The 16,443-nt window shown below is 38.7% G+C and overlaps 1 protein-coding gene across 1 annotated transcript in view; it reads left to right on the top strand.

The window, feature by feature from the left end:
- The window catches only part of LOC122846096 (transcription factor IIIB 90 kDa subunit-like), a 66,696-nt gene that overhangs the window by 36,058 nt on the left and 14,195 nt on the right, over window positions 1–16,443 (top strand). Inside the window, exons 8-13 of the mRNA XM_044142846.1 lie at window positions 5,165–5,258; window positions 5,398–5,524; window positions 6,685–6,724; window positions 7,147–7,239; window positions 7,965–8,243; window positions 16,085–16,146. Of these exons, the coding sequence (XP_043998781.1) occupies window positions 5,165–5,258; window positions 5,398–5,524; window positions 6,685–6,724; window positions 7,147–7,239; window positions 7,965–8,243; window positions 16,085–16,146 (695 nt within the window). The remainder of the gene's footprint in view (window positions 1–5,164; window positions 5,259–5,397; window positions 5,525–6,684; window positions 6,725–7,146; window positions 7,240–7,964; window positions 8,244–16,084; window positions 16,147–16,443) is intronic.

The raw sequence follows: 16,443 nt of genomic DNA, 5'->3' as shown, positions 1-16,443 counted from the left end.
TGAATTAGAGCTATTTTATTGAGTGAAAGTAAGTTGGTGGAAATTCTGTCTAAATAACACACTTTTAATCTTGTTTATAGATCATTTTTAGATCCATGACTCCCTCCACATCAGGGAGGTCGACGCCACAGCGCCTCCTATGGACCAACCTCTACTGCAGTTGCCACCCCACACTCTTAAGTAATAATCCTACAGCCTACAAAATATTTCTCTCAGCTTATTTCTGCTGCAGCTCAAATCAGATCTCCGCCTAGCACAAGCCAGAAAGTTTCATGCTTCTTGTGAGATACCAGCCCACCAGTGGACAGGAGCATTCCACCATTCCCATCCCGGCCAAAAGTGCTGGAACGGGAACTTCAAGCCGACAGTCCTCCCTTTTGGGCTGGAGGCCTAGAGTTAGAACCTTTCCAAGCGTAAAAACGTTTTTGCGAAATTGAGGAAGTTATTTAAAATTTTACCGTGTCCATCAGAATTTTTTCATGCAATACTTCAAAATGCGCATAAAAAAACATTGACGGAAACACGGCTAACAATGACCTGGCTGGAAACTCGCGCCGCGTTCATGGTATGTTTTTAATTTCTGATATTCTGACAGTATTCTAGGAAACCAATTCTAAAACTATCGAACACAGGAAAGGCATAAAGAAAAGTCACGCACAAAATGCCTTTACCAGCCGTGGTTTTAGTATTATAGAAAAATATTGCAAACAATGCGGTGCAAAGAAAACTAGTGTTTAATGACTGAGAGGATTTTCTGGCTCATGATGACAATTGGCTTTAGGTTTTAGCGGTAATGGTTTTAAAACTGTGCTCAGAGATAAAGTTGGATTTGAAACGATGTATGATGAACTGTGCTGGGTTTCAACAGAGGGAACTGGGAGAGAGAGCACATTTCTACTTACTCACCACAAGATGAATATGTTTATGGTACCAAAACCATCTTCATTTTGTAATTGCGGCACTTATATGGGATGTGTAAATGAAGCTGACATTGTGGCGAAATGGCCCGTTTTAACATAAGAGTCTGGGAACAAACTGCAAGCTGACACAAATTAAGTTGGGCAACCTGCCCCTAAAGCATATTATGGCTGCCAAAGTATCACCTTGAACTCATGTTATAATTAGTATTCAGTGTTTCAAGCTGCAATTGTGGATTGCATTGTGCATTAACAATTTTATGAGAAATTTGTGATCTTAGATTTTTATTTTTATTTTTTTTGAACATCTTTCCCAGCCAAGAAAGTTTAGTTTATTTGGATTTTTATGTAAAGGATATATTTTTAAAGAATGTAAAAAATTATCTGACCTCCAGTAGTGTTTGCATCACAGTTAGCATTTCATCTGTGTGGTGGAAGGCTAATGGCTAATCAGAGGTACACTATTTATTTTAGCTAACTTGAGCTATTTAAAACGACTCGAAGTGAAAAACTTTATATGAGTGGGATAAAATGCTGCATTAACTGAAGTTAACATTCTATGAGAGTGTTGTTTCATTGCACTTTGATCAAATGAACTGTGACTGTGTTCCCGTGTGGTTAGCCTGGTGGTATCTGCTAGCTTAATAATTCCCACATCAACAACATCTCTATAGTACTGCCAGGAATGGAGTGATTTTGATTTTGTTTCAGTCAGTTGTGAAACAGCATTACAGATGGTATGTTGGTATGTTTTATGGTTGCTTGAAAATTATGCTAGTTTTGTTAGCCGGCAACTGTTTACGGGGCAGCTGGAACAGAATAGAACAGAAATACTTTTATTGTCCCACAGTGGGAAAATCTGGGTGTAATAGCAGCAAAGTGATGAGGCATGAAGGCATGTTAAGATAAGGTATTAAAAACAAAGAAAATTAAGAATAATATGTAAGGACAAAGTTACAATATCGTACTGTGGAGTTATCAAAAGTAGCATAGTTTGATTCAAAGAAATGTGCAATTAAGACGATTCTTTTTAAATGTACAAAATGTGCATGAGTATTTTTCCATTTTAAAAAAGAACAGCACTTGAAAATGTATAGCTTCTCATGAGCTTACAGTGATGCAACACCTATTGTGTTACATATAAAGGTATTTCCAGTTATATCTTCTTAGGACATCATCTCAAAAATCCAAACTAATGTTCTAACTCTGAAGTTGTCTAAGGGCTGTCCATTTTTTCAAATGGAGGACAAAAACATAAAAGGAGAGGGGAAATAATAAAACATTGTAACGTTGCTTTACTTTGTTCAGCATTTAACTGCTGAAAGTCCTGCTGTCCTGCAGTGATGCTTAAAATAGCTACTTTTAATTCTTTCTCCCTCACTGCAGAGTTCAGATGGGGGTTATTGTTACTGCAATGCTGGCCCTGCTTATTACATTTTCTGCTCTGGGTAAAAAAAAAAAAAATTCTGACCAAACAATCAAAAAGCTGAAAATCATCTGATTCAATACCAATTTCCATTATTTCTACTTTATATCTGTAAGTTTTTTGCTGGGTAAACTACAGTTTGTTTTTTAAGTCTCTGTTCACAGTCAAGACAAGGCAGACATAATTATGTAAAGTTTTAAGCATCTACGCTTCAATTACTCCCCTTTGTACTACTTCATTCACTTACAGTAATAGTCCCTGTGATGTAGAACAACAGCTGATGACTCAGATTTGGCACTTCAAATATAATTAAGTTTTTCTGCAGATAATTTCAGGAGCATCTAAACCTCTCATTTGGACAAGTTCCTCTTCTTCCCTTGTGTTGACAGGATTTTTAATCATGTGTAGATAACTACAGACATTTTGACATCTTTTTTTCAAGTAGGGAGTCTAGCATTCCCTACTAGACATGAACAATGTCCATAGATTTATATATATGCACATTTCTATGTATGTAGATAGTTTTTGCTGTTTTCTTCTAAGCCTCCATGTTTAAGTTGGACAACATGTAACTCTACATTAGGTCTGGTACTGTGCTGAGCTCAGCTGTCCGTCAGTGTAAGACCATCTTTACCTTTGACACGTTAAAATCACAATTTTTCTTTTCTTCCTCCACTTCCTGCATGCTTACACACAAGTCTGACTGTTCTGCCTTTTCTGTTCCTCAGCTGCGCTGCCTCAATAATTAATTGGTTATCATAAATCATTGAGGGAAAAACACTGAGGCTCAAAGAGCAGTAATCTGTTTCTAAAATGATCAGCAGAAGCATTCCTGCGCTCCTTGTTGTTCACAGGTGAGTCCTTAAGTCACAAATGATGGGTCATAGGATAACGGCTTGAGAAAAGGAACAGAACAGTGGAAAGAAAAGAAAATGTGTTTGCCTGTGTGTGGTTTCCAACTGAAGCCGTCCTTTCGCTCCTAAAAGCTGCTAGAAGCGTGCTGCATATGGAAGAAGATTGGTGCATACATCTTTTAACAGCCTCTTGAGCGCTGTAAGCCTAATGACGGTTATGTAACTGTTCTCCCTCAAGCCTCGCATGGCCGCTCATTGCATAATGTTAGTGTTATTTCTTTTATGCAGCAATGATTTTGTGTGGGGGCTGACAGTTGGTTCAGTGCCATAAGGTGCCTCCCATCTTGTTAGTACTTTTTAAGGTGTACAAAAGAAAATGTTGCTCTCTGGCTACTGCTGCTCAGTGTCTGCAATATACACTTGCTAGGTACTTTTGTTACAAGATAAAGCATTTTAGTCTTCCTTTTAATATGTGTTATATTGTACAGTGCCCTTTAGAAGTATTCCCTCCTCAAAGTATGTAACTTTTTAAAATAAAAATTTTTTTAAAATAGTTCTTAAAACTGTCACCATGCTGTGATGGGAGACAGATAATCTAAAAAATCTAGCATCTCTGGCTTCCCCCAGTGGTCCTACTGCCATCAGCAGAAATACACCGCTTGGTCATAAACAACCAATCAGAGCTAGGGGGAGGGTCTTAGCACTGCTCTCACCCTCCCCCTTGCTCTCTTTCCAATAGCAGAGCCTGCCATGAATGCTAAGGCTAAAGTTAGCATGACCACTGATTATGGCGGATAAACAGTCTTCCTATAACGGTAAGTTGTTTCTGCTCTATTAACACATTAAGCAGCGTGTACACAGGCATGATTGACAGCCCTAAAACCCTCCTCCAGACTCTGATTGGTTGTTTCTGACCGGGAGCGGTGTGTCTGCAGATGGCAGCAGGACCACTGGAAGGAGGTGGAGGAGATTCTCTTTTTTTTTTTTCAGACTGTCTCATACTGTCATGGTTACAGTTTAAACAATTATGTTTAAAACACCTTTAAAAAAAATAATAGAAGTTACATTCTGCAGCTTTAAAATCTTCAGGCTTTTTTCCATGAAAATTACAGACTTAAATGTATTTTGGGTATGTATTTATAGTCCAAAGCATAGTTGCATATAATTATAAAGTGTAAGGAAAATTATATTTGGTTTAAAAATGATTTTGGGCTGAAGGTGCTGCGGGGAAAAGGCTCTGCAGATACGACTTTAGATCCTGAGGAATCAGTCCCAACTGCAGAATTTCCTGTTGATCTTTAATAGACCTCTAGTCAGCACATATACTGTACCATACCTAGCTTTCCCCAACATATAGATCTAACTTTCAACTGTGTTTTTCTGCATGTTCACTTTCCATATCTGGTCTTCTGTTCTGGGATCCATACCTCTCCTTATAACGCAGTGTAAGACTTCTGCTTTATCAGACACTACAGTAAAGATGAGAACAAACTGTACATAAATTTGAGTTTTTGTGCTTTGCCCATTTTACTCTGACACAATACAGTAAAATCTAGTGTCACCAGCTGCTTTTACACATTAAGTGGTAAGTGACTCCATATGTGGTTAATTTAGTGTCTGGTTGTTCTGTGAATGCATCAGAGGACAGCAGTGAACAAATGGCAATCAGCAATTAATCAGTTAATCAATGAATTGCATAATAAATTGAAATGAGCTTAATACTTTAGTGAACAATTTGAAAATAATTGAAATCCAAGTTAAATTTTATGATTTCTAAAAATATATTCAAATGTATTTAAAGCATTTATTAGATTCAAATGTATTTTTATTTTCATCTTCTCTCCTGCTTTCTGTGACGCTCCGCCACATAAAGTTCTGTGGTTGTAATGTCATAAAATGCAAAGCTGTCCATGGGTGTGGATAAGTAAAAACTTTTAATTCATTTATTTTTTTGCCTGTTTTTCCAGCTCTACTTGTTGCTGCTCGTTTGCACGACTTTTGTCGCACCACCAAAGAAATCGTGAACGTGGTGAAGGTCTGTGAGAGCACGCTGAGGAAAAGGTGAGCTGAGAAGATTTTGATTTGGGCCCTCCTCTTTCTAGAAATCCTCCCAGCTTTTCTGATTGCCTGTATTGAACTGCGCCAGCATCGCCCGGTGAGTGTGTATGGGGTTTTTAAGACTTTATATTCCCTCTAACAGGCTGACGGAGTTTGAGGACACGCCCACAAGTCAGCTGACCATAGAGGAGTTCATGAAGGTAGATCTGGACGAGGAGTGTGACCCACCGTGTTTCACAGCCGGGCTGAGGAAGAACAAAGACCAGCAGGTATCTGTGAGGGTTCCTGGCCTCCACAAAACGTTTTTCTAGATTTGATAAGTGTGGAAAAAGAAAATGGTGTGGAGAAACGGCTGAATTGCCAGAATATTTTCCATATTCCATTATTGTTTTGGTCCTCTCTTAACCCCCTGATGTCCAAACCTTTTTCCTAATGTTCCTCCTTCTGTCCTTCTATGTATCTTTCGTTCTCTCTGTGTCCTTCCTGCAATTCTTCGTTATCACATTCCTTTATTCTTTGTCTTTTCTTCCATTTTTTTATTTTTATTTTTTAGGTCTACCTTCCTTTACTTTCTTGTCAACCACTTCTTCCTCCCATCTTGTCTTGTTCTACCTGCCTTTCTTTGTCATCCTTATTTTCTTTCTTCCTTGTGTCCTGATTCTCTTCTCTTCCTTTTCTTGTTCTTCTTGCCTTGTTTCCTGCTTCTTTCCTTCGTTTCATCATTTCACCTCCTCCTTCCATTTGCTTCCTTTATTCTGTCCATGTGTCTCCTTTCTTCCAGTGTTTTGTTTTTGCAATTAATAATTTAAAGCCTGACCTTTTGAAAAATGAATAACTTTAGTAACTTCATAGGCAGTTTGTTCCGTTTGTACATTAAAATAAACATGAGGGTCAGAGAATTCAGAACAGTTCTTCCATAAAGTTGTGAAGTCACCCTGACTGATTTCAGCTCAAGCTTTCAGAAAAAAGCCCCAACAGATTTCCAATGAAAAATAAAATATTTGTTACTTTCAGCAAACATAATTGCTGCTCATGTCACAGAAATGTTCCAGTCTGTCTCTTTAAGAAGTTTCTCCACCTCCAGTTTTTGTTTGGTAGTAAAATTTGTCTGATCCAAAAAAGAAAAGAAACCAAATAAAGGTGGCAAATTATTTTTCAGATATGTTTTTGACTCGGTTTTTAGCTGTTCTGTGAAATGATGTTTTTCTGGTTCCATAGTTAATGTTCTATCTCTCCACATCAGAATTAAGACTGTGTTCGTTTTTTTTAAGTGAACAAAATCTTGAACGTAACCAGAGGTTTAAATCACTGAGCCGTGTCTGGTGTCAGCATCGACATCAGACTCCTGTTATCCTCTCACCCTGTACTACTGGTCAGATTTAGAAAAGCCTTTCATTGTATAATTTGGTATTTTGTTTCTCCCCTCTAGCTGAAACTGGAGCTCCAGAAAAAGATAGGTGACTTTGAAGGTATGAAAATAATATTGCTGTCCCAAATGGAAATCTGACTCTCAAGGTCAAATCAAATTCTGTTTGCTGACTTTGATCTGTAACTTTGACTTCTACTAGGAATCTTAGTTTATTTTCATATTCTACAGTGCATTTCAAACATATTCATATCAATTTTATTACATTTGATACCAAACTTTGGACAGCCATGCAGACAAGAAGACATGTCACAATAAACCCGTTTTCAGATGTAGAAATTAAACACCATCTATCATGTCTTTCCTCGTCATAATTGTCCACCACTTTATCTTGGCTTAACACAAATCCCATTAAGTTCTCCAAAGTTTGAGGTTGCAAAATCAACCAAACGTCCAAAGAATCCAGTGTGTTTATCTGGCCTGTAGATCAGAAATGTTTTACTGCTTCACTTCTCCCTGAATCAGACGAGATCCAGGAGTTCCAGGATGAAATAGATGCAGAGCTGGAGAGCTGCAGACCCAAGCTGAGAGGAGTTTACGCTGCCTACACCAAGAAAGGTGGGTGAAATCACACCGGCATTCAGATCTGAAAGTTAGTTTGTGCAAAGAAGCCCAACTAATTTTTAAAAGTCAGTATTTCGAACTTATTGCTTATTCTCAAGCTGTTGTTAAAATGGTCAAAATTATCGTCTTTTTTAAAAAAAATACTTAACTCATCCAGGTACATATTTAATGACCGGTTGCAGTTTTCTGACCAATCACCAATCTTGAAAAAGCCTGACCTGATGATTCCACTTTGGACCAGTAACGATTTCTCTTTTTTCCTTTTTTTTTTCTTTTTTTCTTTCTTTCTTTCTTTCTTACTTTTAATAACTGACACTGTCAAGTGTAATATGGTCAAAAAAACACCCTCAATGTTCCAATATTGTTTTATTGAAAAACATTTATCAATAGGTTGTGAAACAATACAACCTTGGCAACCTAGCAGTGTAGGTCCAGGTGTGACCTGGTGGGCAGGTCTGTCAGTCACTCTGCTCTCATGGCAGATCAAAACAGCACAGTGGCTGATTTACTTTGTCATATTAGCCTTTAATTTTTTTATTGTTAACAGAGTTTCTGCACGATAATGTATTCAAATGGCTCAAGACAAAATCTGGCATTCTTTTTTTCAACTAAACCCAGTGTGAGGATTGTTCTGCTGCATTAGATTTAAATTAATTGGTGTCACAGATCAATACTTAATTGATTTCTTCATGTCTTCACATCATGCTTTCTCCCCTCAGATGTCTTTAGTGATGACGATAGCTCCTCGTCATCTAAGGAGGAACCGAACGAAGGCGACGAGCTTCAGGCCGTGGCGAAGCACTTTGGTAGAAACCTGGAAGAGCTCACCCTAGAGGCTCTCATCAAACTAGAGGGGGGAGAGTTGGAGGAGGAGAACCAGGAGGAGAATGTCCCCAAGCGAAAAGGTCCCTCACTGGCTTCCATACTGGGAAGAATGTCCTCCTCATCCTCTCTGGACCTCTCAGAAACCCCGTCTGTCGGGGACGACGTGGAGAACGGTAAGTTTGTCAATAGAAACTCAGCCGGTAATTTTTATGTAGTTTTTCTCATTTCTTGGGATTTTTTTAAATTCAGTTTCCTTTTATTTTTATGATGTTGCACAGTGATGTGCCAACAGAATTACCCCAGTTATGTTAATTATGCCTTAAACCCTAATTACTAGATATACTTATCTGAAGATTGTGGCCAGTTTCTCTTGCGTTGGGACCTGCCCATTCCATTAGCAGCCCACTGTGATTGGCTCTGTAACCATAATGCGCCGACTGTCTCCCATCCACACACAAACGACTCGCTCCAAACATTTCTGGTTATTTGGTATCTCAGCGATTATACATAATAAAAACATAAAAATACTGATGAACAAGCATCAGTATGATGATACATTCGCCTTTGCTGTCGATATTGTAAATTGGATAATTACTGCTTAGCCAATTACCTTTCAGCAAGTCAACACGTTATTTAACCCTAACTACTGTACTGGAGTTACTGTAAGGAGTAACTCTTCATTTAACAGCCGTGAAGAAAGACACAGTCTATGGTTATGTAAAAGTTGTTACTGTGTTTAGGAAAAGTTACATTAGGAACACATCAAGGAGACAAAACATGTAAGGAGTTTGCAGAACTGTCCAATGCATTATTAAAAATGGTAAGGAAAGTGGGCCGCCATCATATTTGAGGGAAAAATGTGATCCTGAATTGTCTTGATTGATGATCCCTTCAATCTGCAATGGATAATTTTTATTTAAATGTTTTGTCACATATTTGCTCTGACAGTTTATGAGACAGATAATCTGTATAAAAAAAAAAAAAAAAAAAGAAAAAAAGAGGTTCTCCACCTCCTGTCCACTATTGCTGTCTGACAAAACCCACCGCTCCGTCATAAACAACCAATCAGAGCCAGGAGGAGTATCTTAGCGCTGTCAATTATCCTTGTGTACTTGCTGCAGCTGTGCTAATGGTGGAGAAACAACTTACAGTTACAGGAAAATTGTTTCTCCACAGTCATCAGTGACCATGCTAAGTACCCTTAGCATCCATGACAGGCTATGTTGAGGGGAACTAGCTGTAGCCTAGCAGAGGGTGTGGGCAACCTATACATCACTTATGATGTATAGGCTTCTGATTAAATATTACTCTGAATGATAGAGCTGCAGAAAAAAATTGATTCTTTGAATCTCATTGTCAGCCACTGGTTTAAACATTCAAAACTCTCAAAAATGTTTGAATAGTTGGTTCTTTTTAATCTTCTATTTCTGAGTAAACTTCAGTCGAAGTTATTTATCCGCCAGCCACCGTGATCTCTACAAATTCTGAAGGAAATCCTCCTACCGTCTAGTGCAGCTGTGGGAAATGCATCAAAAACAGCTTTTGGTTCAGCAATGAACACTTTTGTGATACTTGGATCCACATATTCAAACTAGTGAGCCACAGTTTCCTAAGATTCTTTCCGTGCATTAGACAACCCTTCCTCTCCCGTCAGAACACATTCAACTCCCACCCCGTCCTCCCACTGAGAGCCATAAAAACACGTTTCCTGAGATCTGATGCAGCAGCATGGCACCATTACATCACACCCATCAGCGCCTCTGCACACCCAGATAAGGAAGGTTAGGTACACAGAGCCTCCTACTCTTGTAATGAGGTAATTATGGGTTACGTATGACAGGTCCCTGCAGTGGCTTTATTTGTGCAACTGCTTGTGGGCCGCAGTGACAAAGGCTGCAATTACTTGCACTCTGTTATTTCCTGCCAGCAGAAAAGTTGAGTTGTCTTTGTGTTTAGGTGTCAGTTAGGTAAACGTATGTGACCCCTGCTTCTCTTTTTATGCATTCATCACAACAGTTTGCTTCCAGTGGGGAGAGGCTGTGGTTCTTTCATTCTTATGAAAACCAATGAAAGATTGCCAACAGGATTGCTAAACATTAAACCATGAAACCTCACAACATTCTGTCTTAAAGGGGCAAAATTATGTAAAATCAACTTTTTTGAGCTTTACGTCATGTTATAAGGTTATTTCCTCATGAAAAAAAAAATTGCCTTGCTTTGTTCATGCACGTTAGAGAAATCCTTTAATCTCCATGGCAACCATTCAGCTGTGCAAAACGCCTGGTTGGACCCAGCCCTGCTTTCAAGGTGTAGCTCCTCCTCAGAGCTGCAGTTTCCAAGCTTCTGCCTCACAGAGCAGCTGTCCTCCATTACTTCCCCTCTAGGCTCCTTCAGACTAGCCAGTAGCAACTAGCCAACTCCTGGCAGAACTGCTTCTCAGTTTCTTCTCAGTGTAATCCTGGTAAAAATGTTGATAAGGGATTAATAGAGGAACCATGTTGTGACGAAGGCAGAGTTTCAGAAAGAACGGGAGTTTTTAAAGAGACAGAGGCCCAATTTTAAGGCATTAAATTGCAAAGTTAATTTTCTTTTAATTTATATGTGATATCTAGCATTTTTATTGCAACTAAATGTAACATAATTACTTGACATAGTGTCTGGAAAATACTGCCCCTTTAAGAAAACAAATGTTTTTATTTTTATAAAGCAATCCTATTGTTTACTATGTTTCATTATTAATTTGGAAACACTATAGTTATCAACTTGATATCTAAGCTGAAATGACAGATTTTCATCTTCATAGCCCTGACTGGACATGCTGAGAGATGACCACACTCTTATGTGTGGACGTTACTACTGACTGAAGTAGACTCAGCATTTGGACATTTCTGTTTTTATTTAAGCATTTCAAATAAGAAGAGAGTTCCTGTTTAAAGGACACTGTTTTCAGTACAATCTCAGTACATTTCTGTGGTTCATGTGAAATGGGACAGAGCTAGACTCTGAAGAGAACAGAGAACAATGCTGACTTTCTAGCTAGAACCTCTCGGTTATGGAATATGCTACACTGGGAAATGCCTTCATCCTTGTTGAGGCCCCAAAGTGAGGGTAAGGGTCTGTATTTACTAGAATACACATGAATATAAGCTAAAGACAGTTAAAAACAGAATTGTATCATTTAGTCTATTTCAAAATAACAATAAACATTTTTCTGCATCCTTTCTCTCAGGATATATGTATATGTACTGAAAATGTGCTGGAATAGTCAAACATAAAAGTGTGAGTATGGATATATATAAGATTAAAATACAATACATGAAAACGTTTTTGTTATGACTATATCCAGAAGAGAAAAACATAAAAATGGTCCTTTTAGGAAAAATGAAGGGATTAAAAAGCATTTAGCTATTCATAAATCTTAGTAATGATGGGAACAGATATGAGGAAAGTGGTTTGAATAAAAGTCTTTAAAAAAACATCCTGATTGCAGGTCAAACCAAGCAGCAACTTGATGAGAAATGTCCCCAGATAGCCTCCTTGACCTAATATTGCTATGGAAATATGTGTCATGGGTGACATTCTGAGTGAAAAGAGCCACAACTACATTGAGTAATTGCTCTTATACTCCTCAAGTCCTTCAGTTAATTGTAAACGTCTCCCTTTTTATTGGTTTTGGTACAGAGTGACGTCAGTCTTAGTCATCCTTCTTGATTCATGGTACATAGCAATCATTGTATGTAGCCACAAATGACAAAATTTCCTTTAAATTGACAAATGGCTGTGACAGAAGAGTTAAAGGCTGCTGGTGGAATTAGAGGTTGACCTCAATGGTGTAATTAGAGGAGAGTCATTCTTTTCTCAGAAGCCCTCTGTATGTTCAGCCCCCCTCTGCCATTCTAACGCATAAACTAGAATAATAGCAGTGTTTTTAGGGCTTATTAATAGTAGAGTTCTGCCCAAATGATTGTTCTTAATATTCTTTTGTCTGGCCTCCTGCTGTGTGTGTGTTAGTAAATTATGTGAACAGGGTTTGCCATTTTAAAAGACAGACCAACAGACGACGGAGCTGAGATGTTGAGCTGTCTTTACTTTTAGAACCGGCTCAGTGAGCAATGTCTGATGAAATATCCAAATCTGGTTTGTTCATAATGGGGGTTAACAGTTTCAACGTGTTCAGCTTTATCAGCAGCCTGAATTAACTGAGCATTTCCACAAACTACACAGCTTTTACATAGCTTCTTACATCTCCATTATTTCTAACTTCCCTTTTAAACATATCAAGTGTTAGCCACTGCTAACTAAAAGGTTAGTTGCAGTAACTCTGTAGCACTCATCATAAATATTACTTACGGTTAGCAGTACAATTTGATTTAAACCTGCCCTTGCAGTCATTGAGCACCAATTTGACTTGGACATTAATTTACATGTTCTATGATGCCATTAGATGATGTATTTATATTTATACCTTGTTCCCTATCGTCTGTTTTATTTTGTTCTTTCTTTGAACTAAAAAAAGAGAAGGAAAAAAACAGGGTGAACCCTGCATAAAGTCTATACTCACTTTAATATAAGAGCATGAATATAAAGGTGTAGCTACTTAGAGTTGATCATCAAAACTTCGTCCCAAACTTCAGACGTTATTCACCTTAAAGTTTACAAAACAGCCACGTAAATCAACACTTTACAATTTGTCAGGAAAATTTTGTTTGGGGAAAGATAAGTGCGCTAAATGTTTTCAAATCAAATCAAATCAAACTTTATTTGTATAGCACATTTCAGCAGCAAGGCATTTCAAAGTGCTTTACATCAAATCAAACACAAAAATACAATGCAACATAGAATCAACAATAAAAGCAATATCAAGTTTCAAAGTTGGCAAAAGCACTTAACAAAAAATCAGATATGCTATCAGCGGATTAGCATGAGCGTGGAGCAGAAAACAGCGAGATTGGAGGTCTCCATCGTTCACTGTGTCCTGTGGCATTTAGCAGGGAGTACAACATTTATACTATAAAAGAAATTTCCAAACGGCTTTGTTGTCAATCGAGGAGAAAACTGTTTACATTTAGTCAGCAAATGTTTCATCTGTTAGGTAATTATTTTCACATCTGCGTTTCGAGAGGAAGAAATGAGGCTAATGGCTCCTCTGACTGTGACTTATAAAAAATTGATGGCGTCTTTCTTACACACTCTTCACTGTATTTGTGCCAGGACAGCTGCGCGGCCTGACTTTGGATCTGGTACAATTGAAGTTGACAGCCATATGGCTGGATGGGCACAGCCTCTCAGGGGAAAGGTTGACATGATTGGGTGGCAGACAAACGGGCTTTGACAGTTTGAGGAGACAGGTGTCACTGATACAGAGCCAGTCTGATGTTTCCTTCAGACTCGTGGTATTCTGGTAGGACAGCTTGTTATGCGGCGAACTCCAGCAGCATCACGCTGTGCGTCTGCAGGGCCTGCAGCAGCCAGTGCAGTAGCGGCCCATCACAGCACTTTGCTTTGATTGGAGATGATGCGCGTCTTCTGGCCTAAGGAGATGAAGGGAAGCCGTCTCGTTTGGTACAGCCAGCCTGACAGGAAATGACAGCCACCATTTAACAGGCGGCGCCAACGCAGGAAACTACTCCCTCTTTTTGCTGTTGTCACAACGGATTTGACTGTCACCCCCTGTAACAAGGCAGCCTTTTGCGGCTGGATTTACAGTGGAGATGAATGTTGAGGCAGAGTAAGGTGGAAACAGCAACGGTTTATTCTTCCAAAGAACAATGTCACAGGTGCAGCTGCAGCCTTTAATATTCCCAGCTGTGAAGGACCAAACCACCTCCAAATCACAGGCCATCTCAATTTACCAATTTCCACCTATTTGAATAAAATACCTTTCATAAAATACAAGCATTTCTATTTACTTTTTCTACATATTGGATGTTTTATCCTTACACCATAAGCACCATCATGAAACACCACAAAAACTCACAAACAATTCTCCCCCCACACTTTTCCATCCAGGATCCCCGGGGAAGTATTTATCCAAACACCCTGGAGACACAGAAAACACAGGAGAGTCACTCCATATCAGCACCTTCACACTTAACATATTATGGACTAACATTTGCTCAAGTTTTACAAACCAGTAGCTTCTTTTTCTGAGCAACAATTAGCCTCCTTTCACAGGCAACCACCTCACTTCTCAATGAGGAGCAGCTGTGCAGAGTCCAGAACAAAAGGCTGAGTTTCTTTGTCTTGACTTTACTCAACTCCTCATGCTTCTTCTCAGGCATGTCGCAATAAGCAGTGAATTAATTAATCGTATGATAAATGTAACCCTTGTGTGTATCAGTCTGAAGCGATACAATTGATGCCAACTTGGGGTTCGAGTTGGCATTGAAAGTGGGGGTCCACCGTCCTGGTTGTAACACAGAGGAAGCCAACTTGATCCTTGTTATGAACTAACACCACCAACATAACACATAACAGCAAGGAGGGTCTGACGCTCCTCCAGGGTTGTACACGAGGGTTAAATGCCACAGACTGATCAGGCAGAGCAGCACAGGAGGATCTGAGGGAGAAATTAAAGACTTGGTATTTCACATTCTAGATTCTTTCACATCACATGAAAATTTGATGTGTTGTTATGCAGATTTGATCAGTCTGTTTAGGAGAATCAAATAAAAACAGAGTTTGATTTCATCGATGTGGCTTATCATCTGACTAGTTGATGAAAATTCATTTTATGGCTGCTGTTTAGCATTTTAAATGTTGGATTCTCATACACAATGATGGACACATCACACACTGAACATGTGCAACAGATTTTTAAGCCTAACCTTCCTCTGATCTGTCCGTCATGTCACTCATCTCATGGTGCTTTCATTTTGTAGACTCACTCTGTGTAGATGATTTCTTCTTTCTGCTGATTGAAAATGACTTCATCTGTTTGGAAGATGCTACAGTTCGACATGTCTTTGGCCAAAATATTTAAAGTATGCAAAATACGTTCTGTAGAAACCGTTATCCAGTTTATGCAAGGACACACAGATGTGGCAGCAAGAAAGCGGTAGCAACAATGATGGCTGCTTTCCTTGTTTCATAGTGATGGTTGAAGTGTCTGCATAGTTTGCCTTCTCATGCTCATTGGACGTTCTTAAAGCTGCAGTAGGTAACTTTTAGAAAAAAAAAATTTTTTTTGCATATTTGCTAAAACTACATCCTCACCTTATAATGAGATGGATAATCTGTGAAGAAATGAAGCTCCTCTGTCTTCTCCCTGCTGTCCTACTGCCATCTGCAGAAAATCAACGCTCTGTCAGAAACAACCAATCAGAGCCAGGGGCAGATCTTAACACTGCCAATGCTCACACCCTCCCTCCTGCCCCTTGCTCTCCTCTACAGCTCCTCCCCCCATAGCAGAGCCTGCAGTGAATGCTATAGTTTGCTCGCAACTGTTTTTCAGTAGGTTTAGGTTATTTCCTCCATTAGCACAGCTGCAGCAAGTAGGCAATCTTGAGTTTGTTTGCACATACACAAGCCTGATTGACAGTGCTAAAAAAATACTGTCAATCACAAAACAATGATGCAAAATAATTTATTGATCCAAGAAAATAAAAATTAGAATAATTTTAGAGTGTAATAACTATAATAGTCTTATTTGAATCTATAAAGGAGATAGTTGCTTTACAATGCCTCTGAAATCGTATATACGAACGAATCTCACGCTTCTTGAAAAGTGTCCATTTACTCTGGACTCAGAGCAGATCCATTGTTGAATTGGCCTCTGAATAACTGAATGATGTGTAATGTAGTCAACATTGTTCAGTTACACAGCCTATTTATAGTTAGTATTTCTAACTAATACTTCCTATATTAGTTAGAAAGTATAAACGTTTCTAACTAATATACTGTTAGAAACGTATGTTTTGGTTATTTTTCTCCCTGGGTAAACCCTGGAATGGGAATGCTGCAGTAACAGAATATGGTCTCAACTCGTCCGTTCTGGTTATTGTTTCCATGACAGATGACACTGCTGACAGCGGAGAGCTGGACCTGAGTGGAATAGATGACAGTGAGATCAATTTGGTACGTAGAACCTCTTCATGGATCCTCACTCAGTAGCCAAACATCTCTACACATCCCTACATATAGAAGAAAACATTTTACAATTATCGCAAAAAATACAAAATAAATCAAATGTTTAAAGTGCGTCGAAGCTGGACAGGGTGACTGTTGCAGGGTAAATTTTTGAATTCTGTGGAACATTGTTAGAGACCTTTTATTTCACACAGTTCAGCCAAATGTAAAGTGGGAACACTTTAATTTTTTTATGATGGCTAGATTGAATTTCTGACGTCTTTACAAGGATGTGGAATTGGAACA

The sequence above is a fragment of the Gambusia affinis genome, linkage group LG16, assembly GCF_019740435.1.
Source record: "Gambusia affinis linkage group LG16, SWU_Gaff_1.0, whole genome shotgun sequence".
Lineage (NCBI taxonomy): Eukaryota > Metazoa > Chordata > Actinopteri > Cyprinodontiformes > Poeciliidae > Gambusia > Gambusia affinis.
The sequence above is the reverse complement of the archived record's forward strand: the minus strand, read 5'-3'. Positions and strand labels throughout refer to the sequence as shown.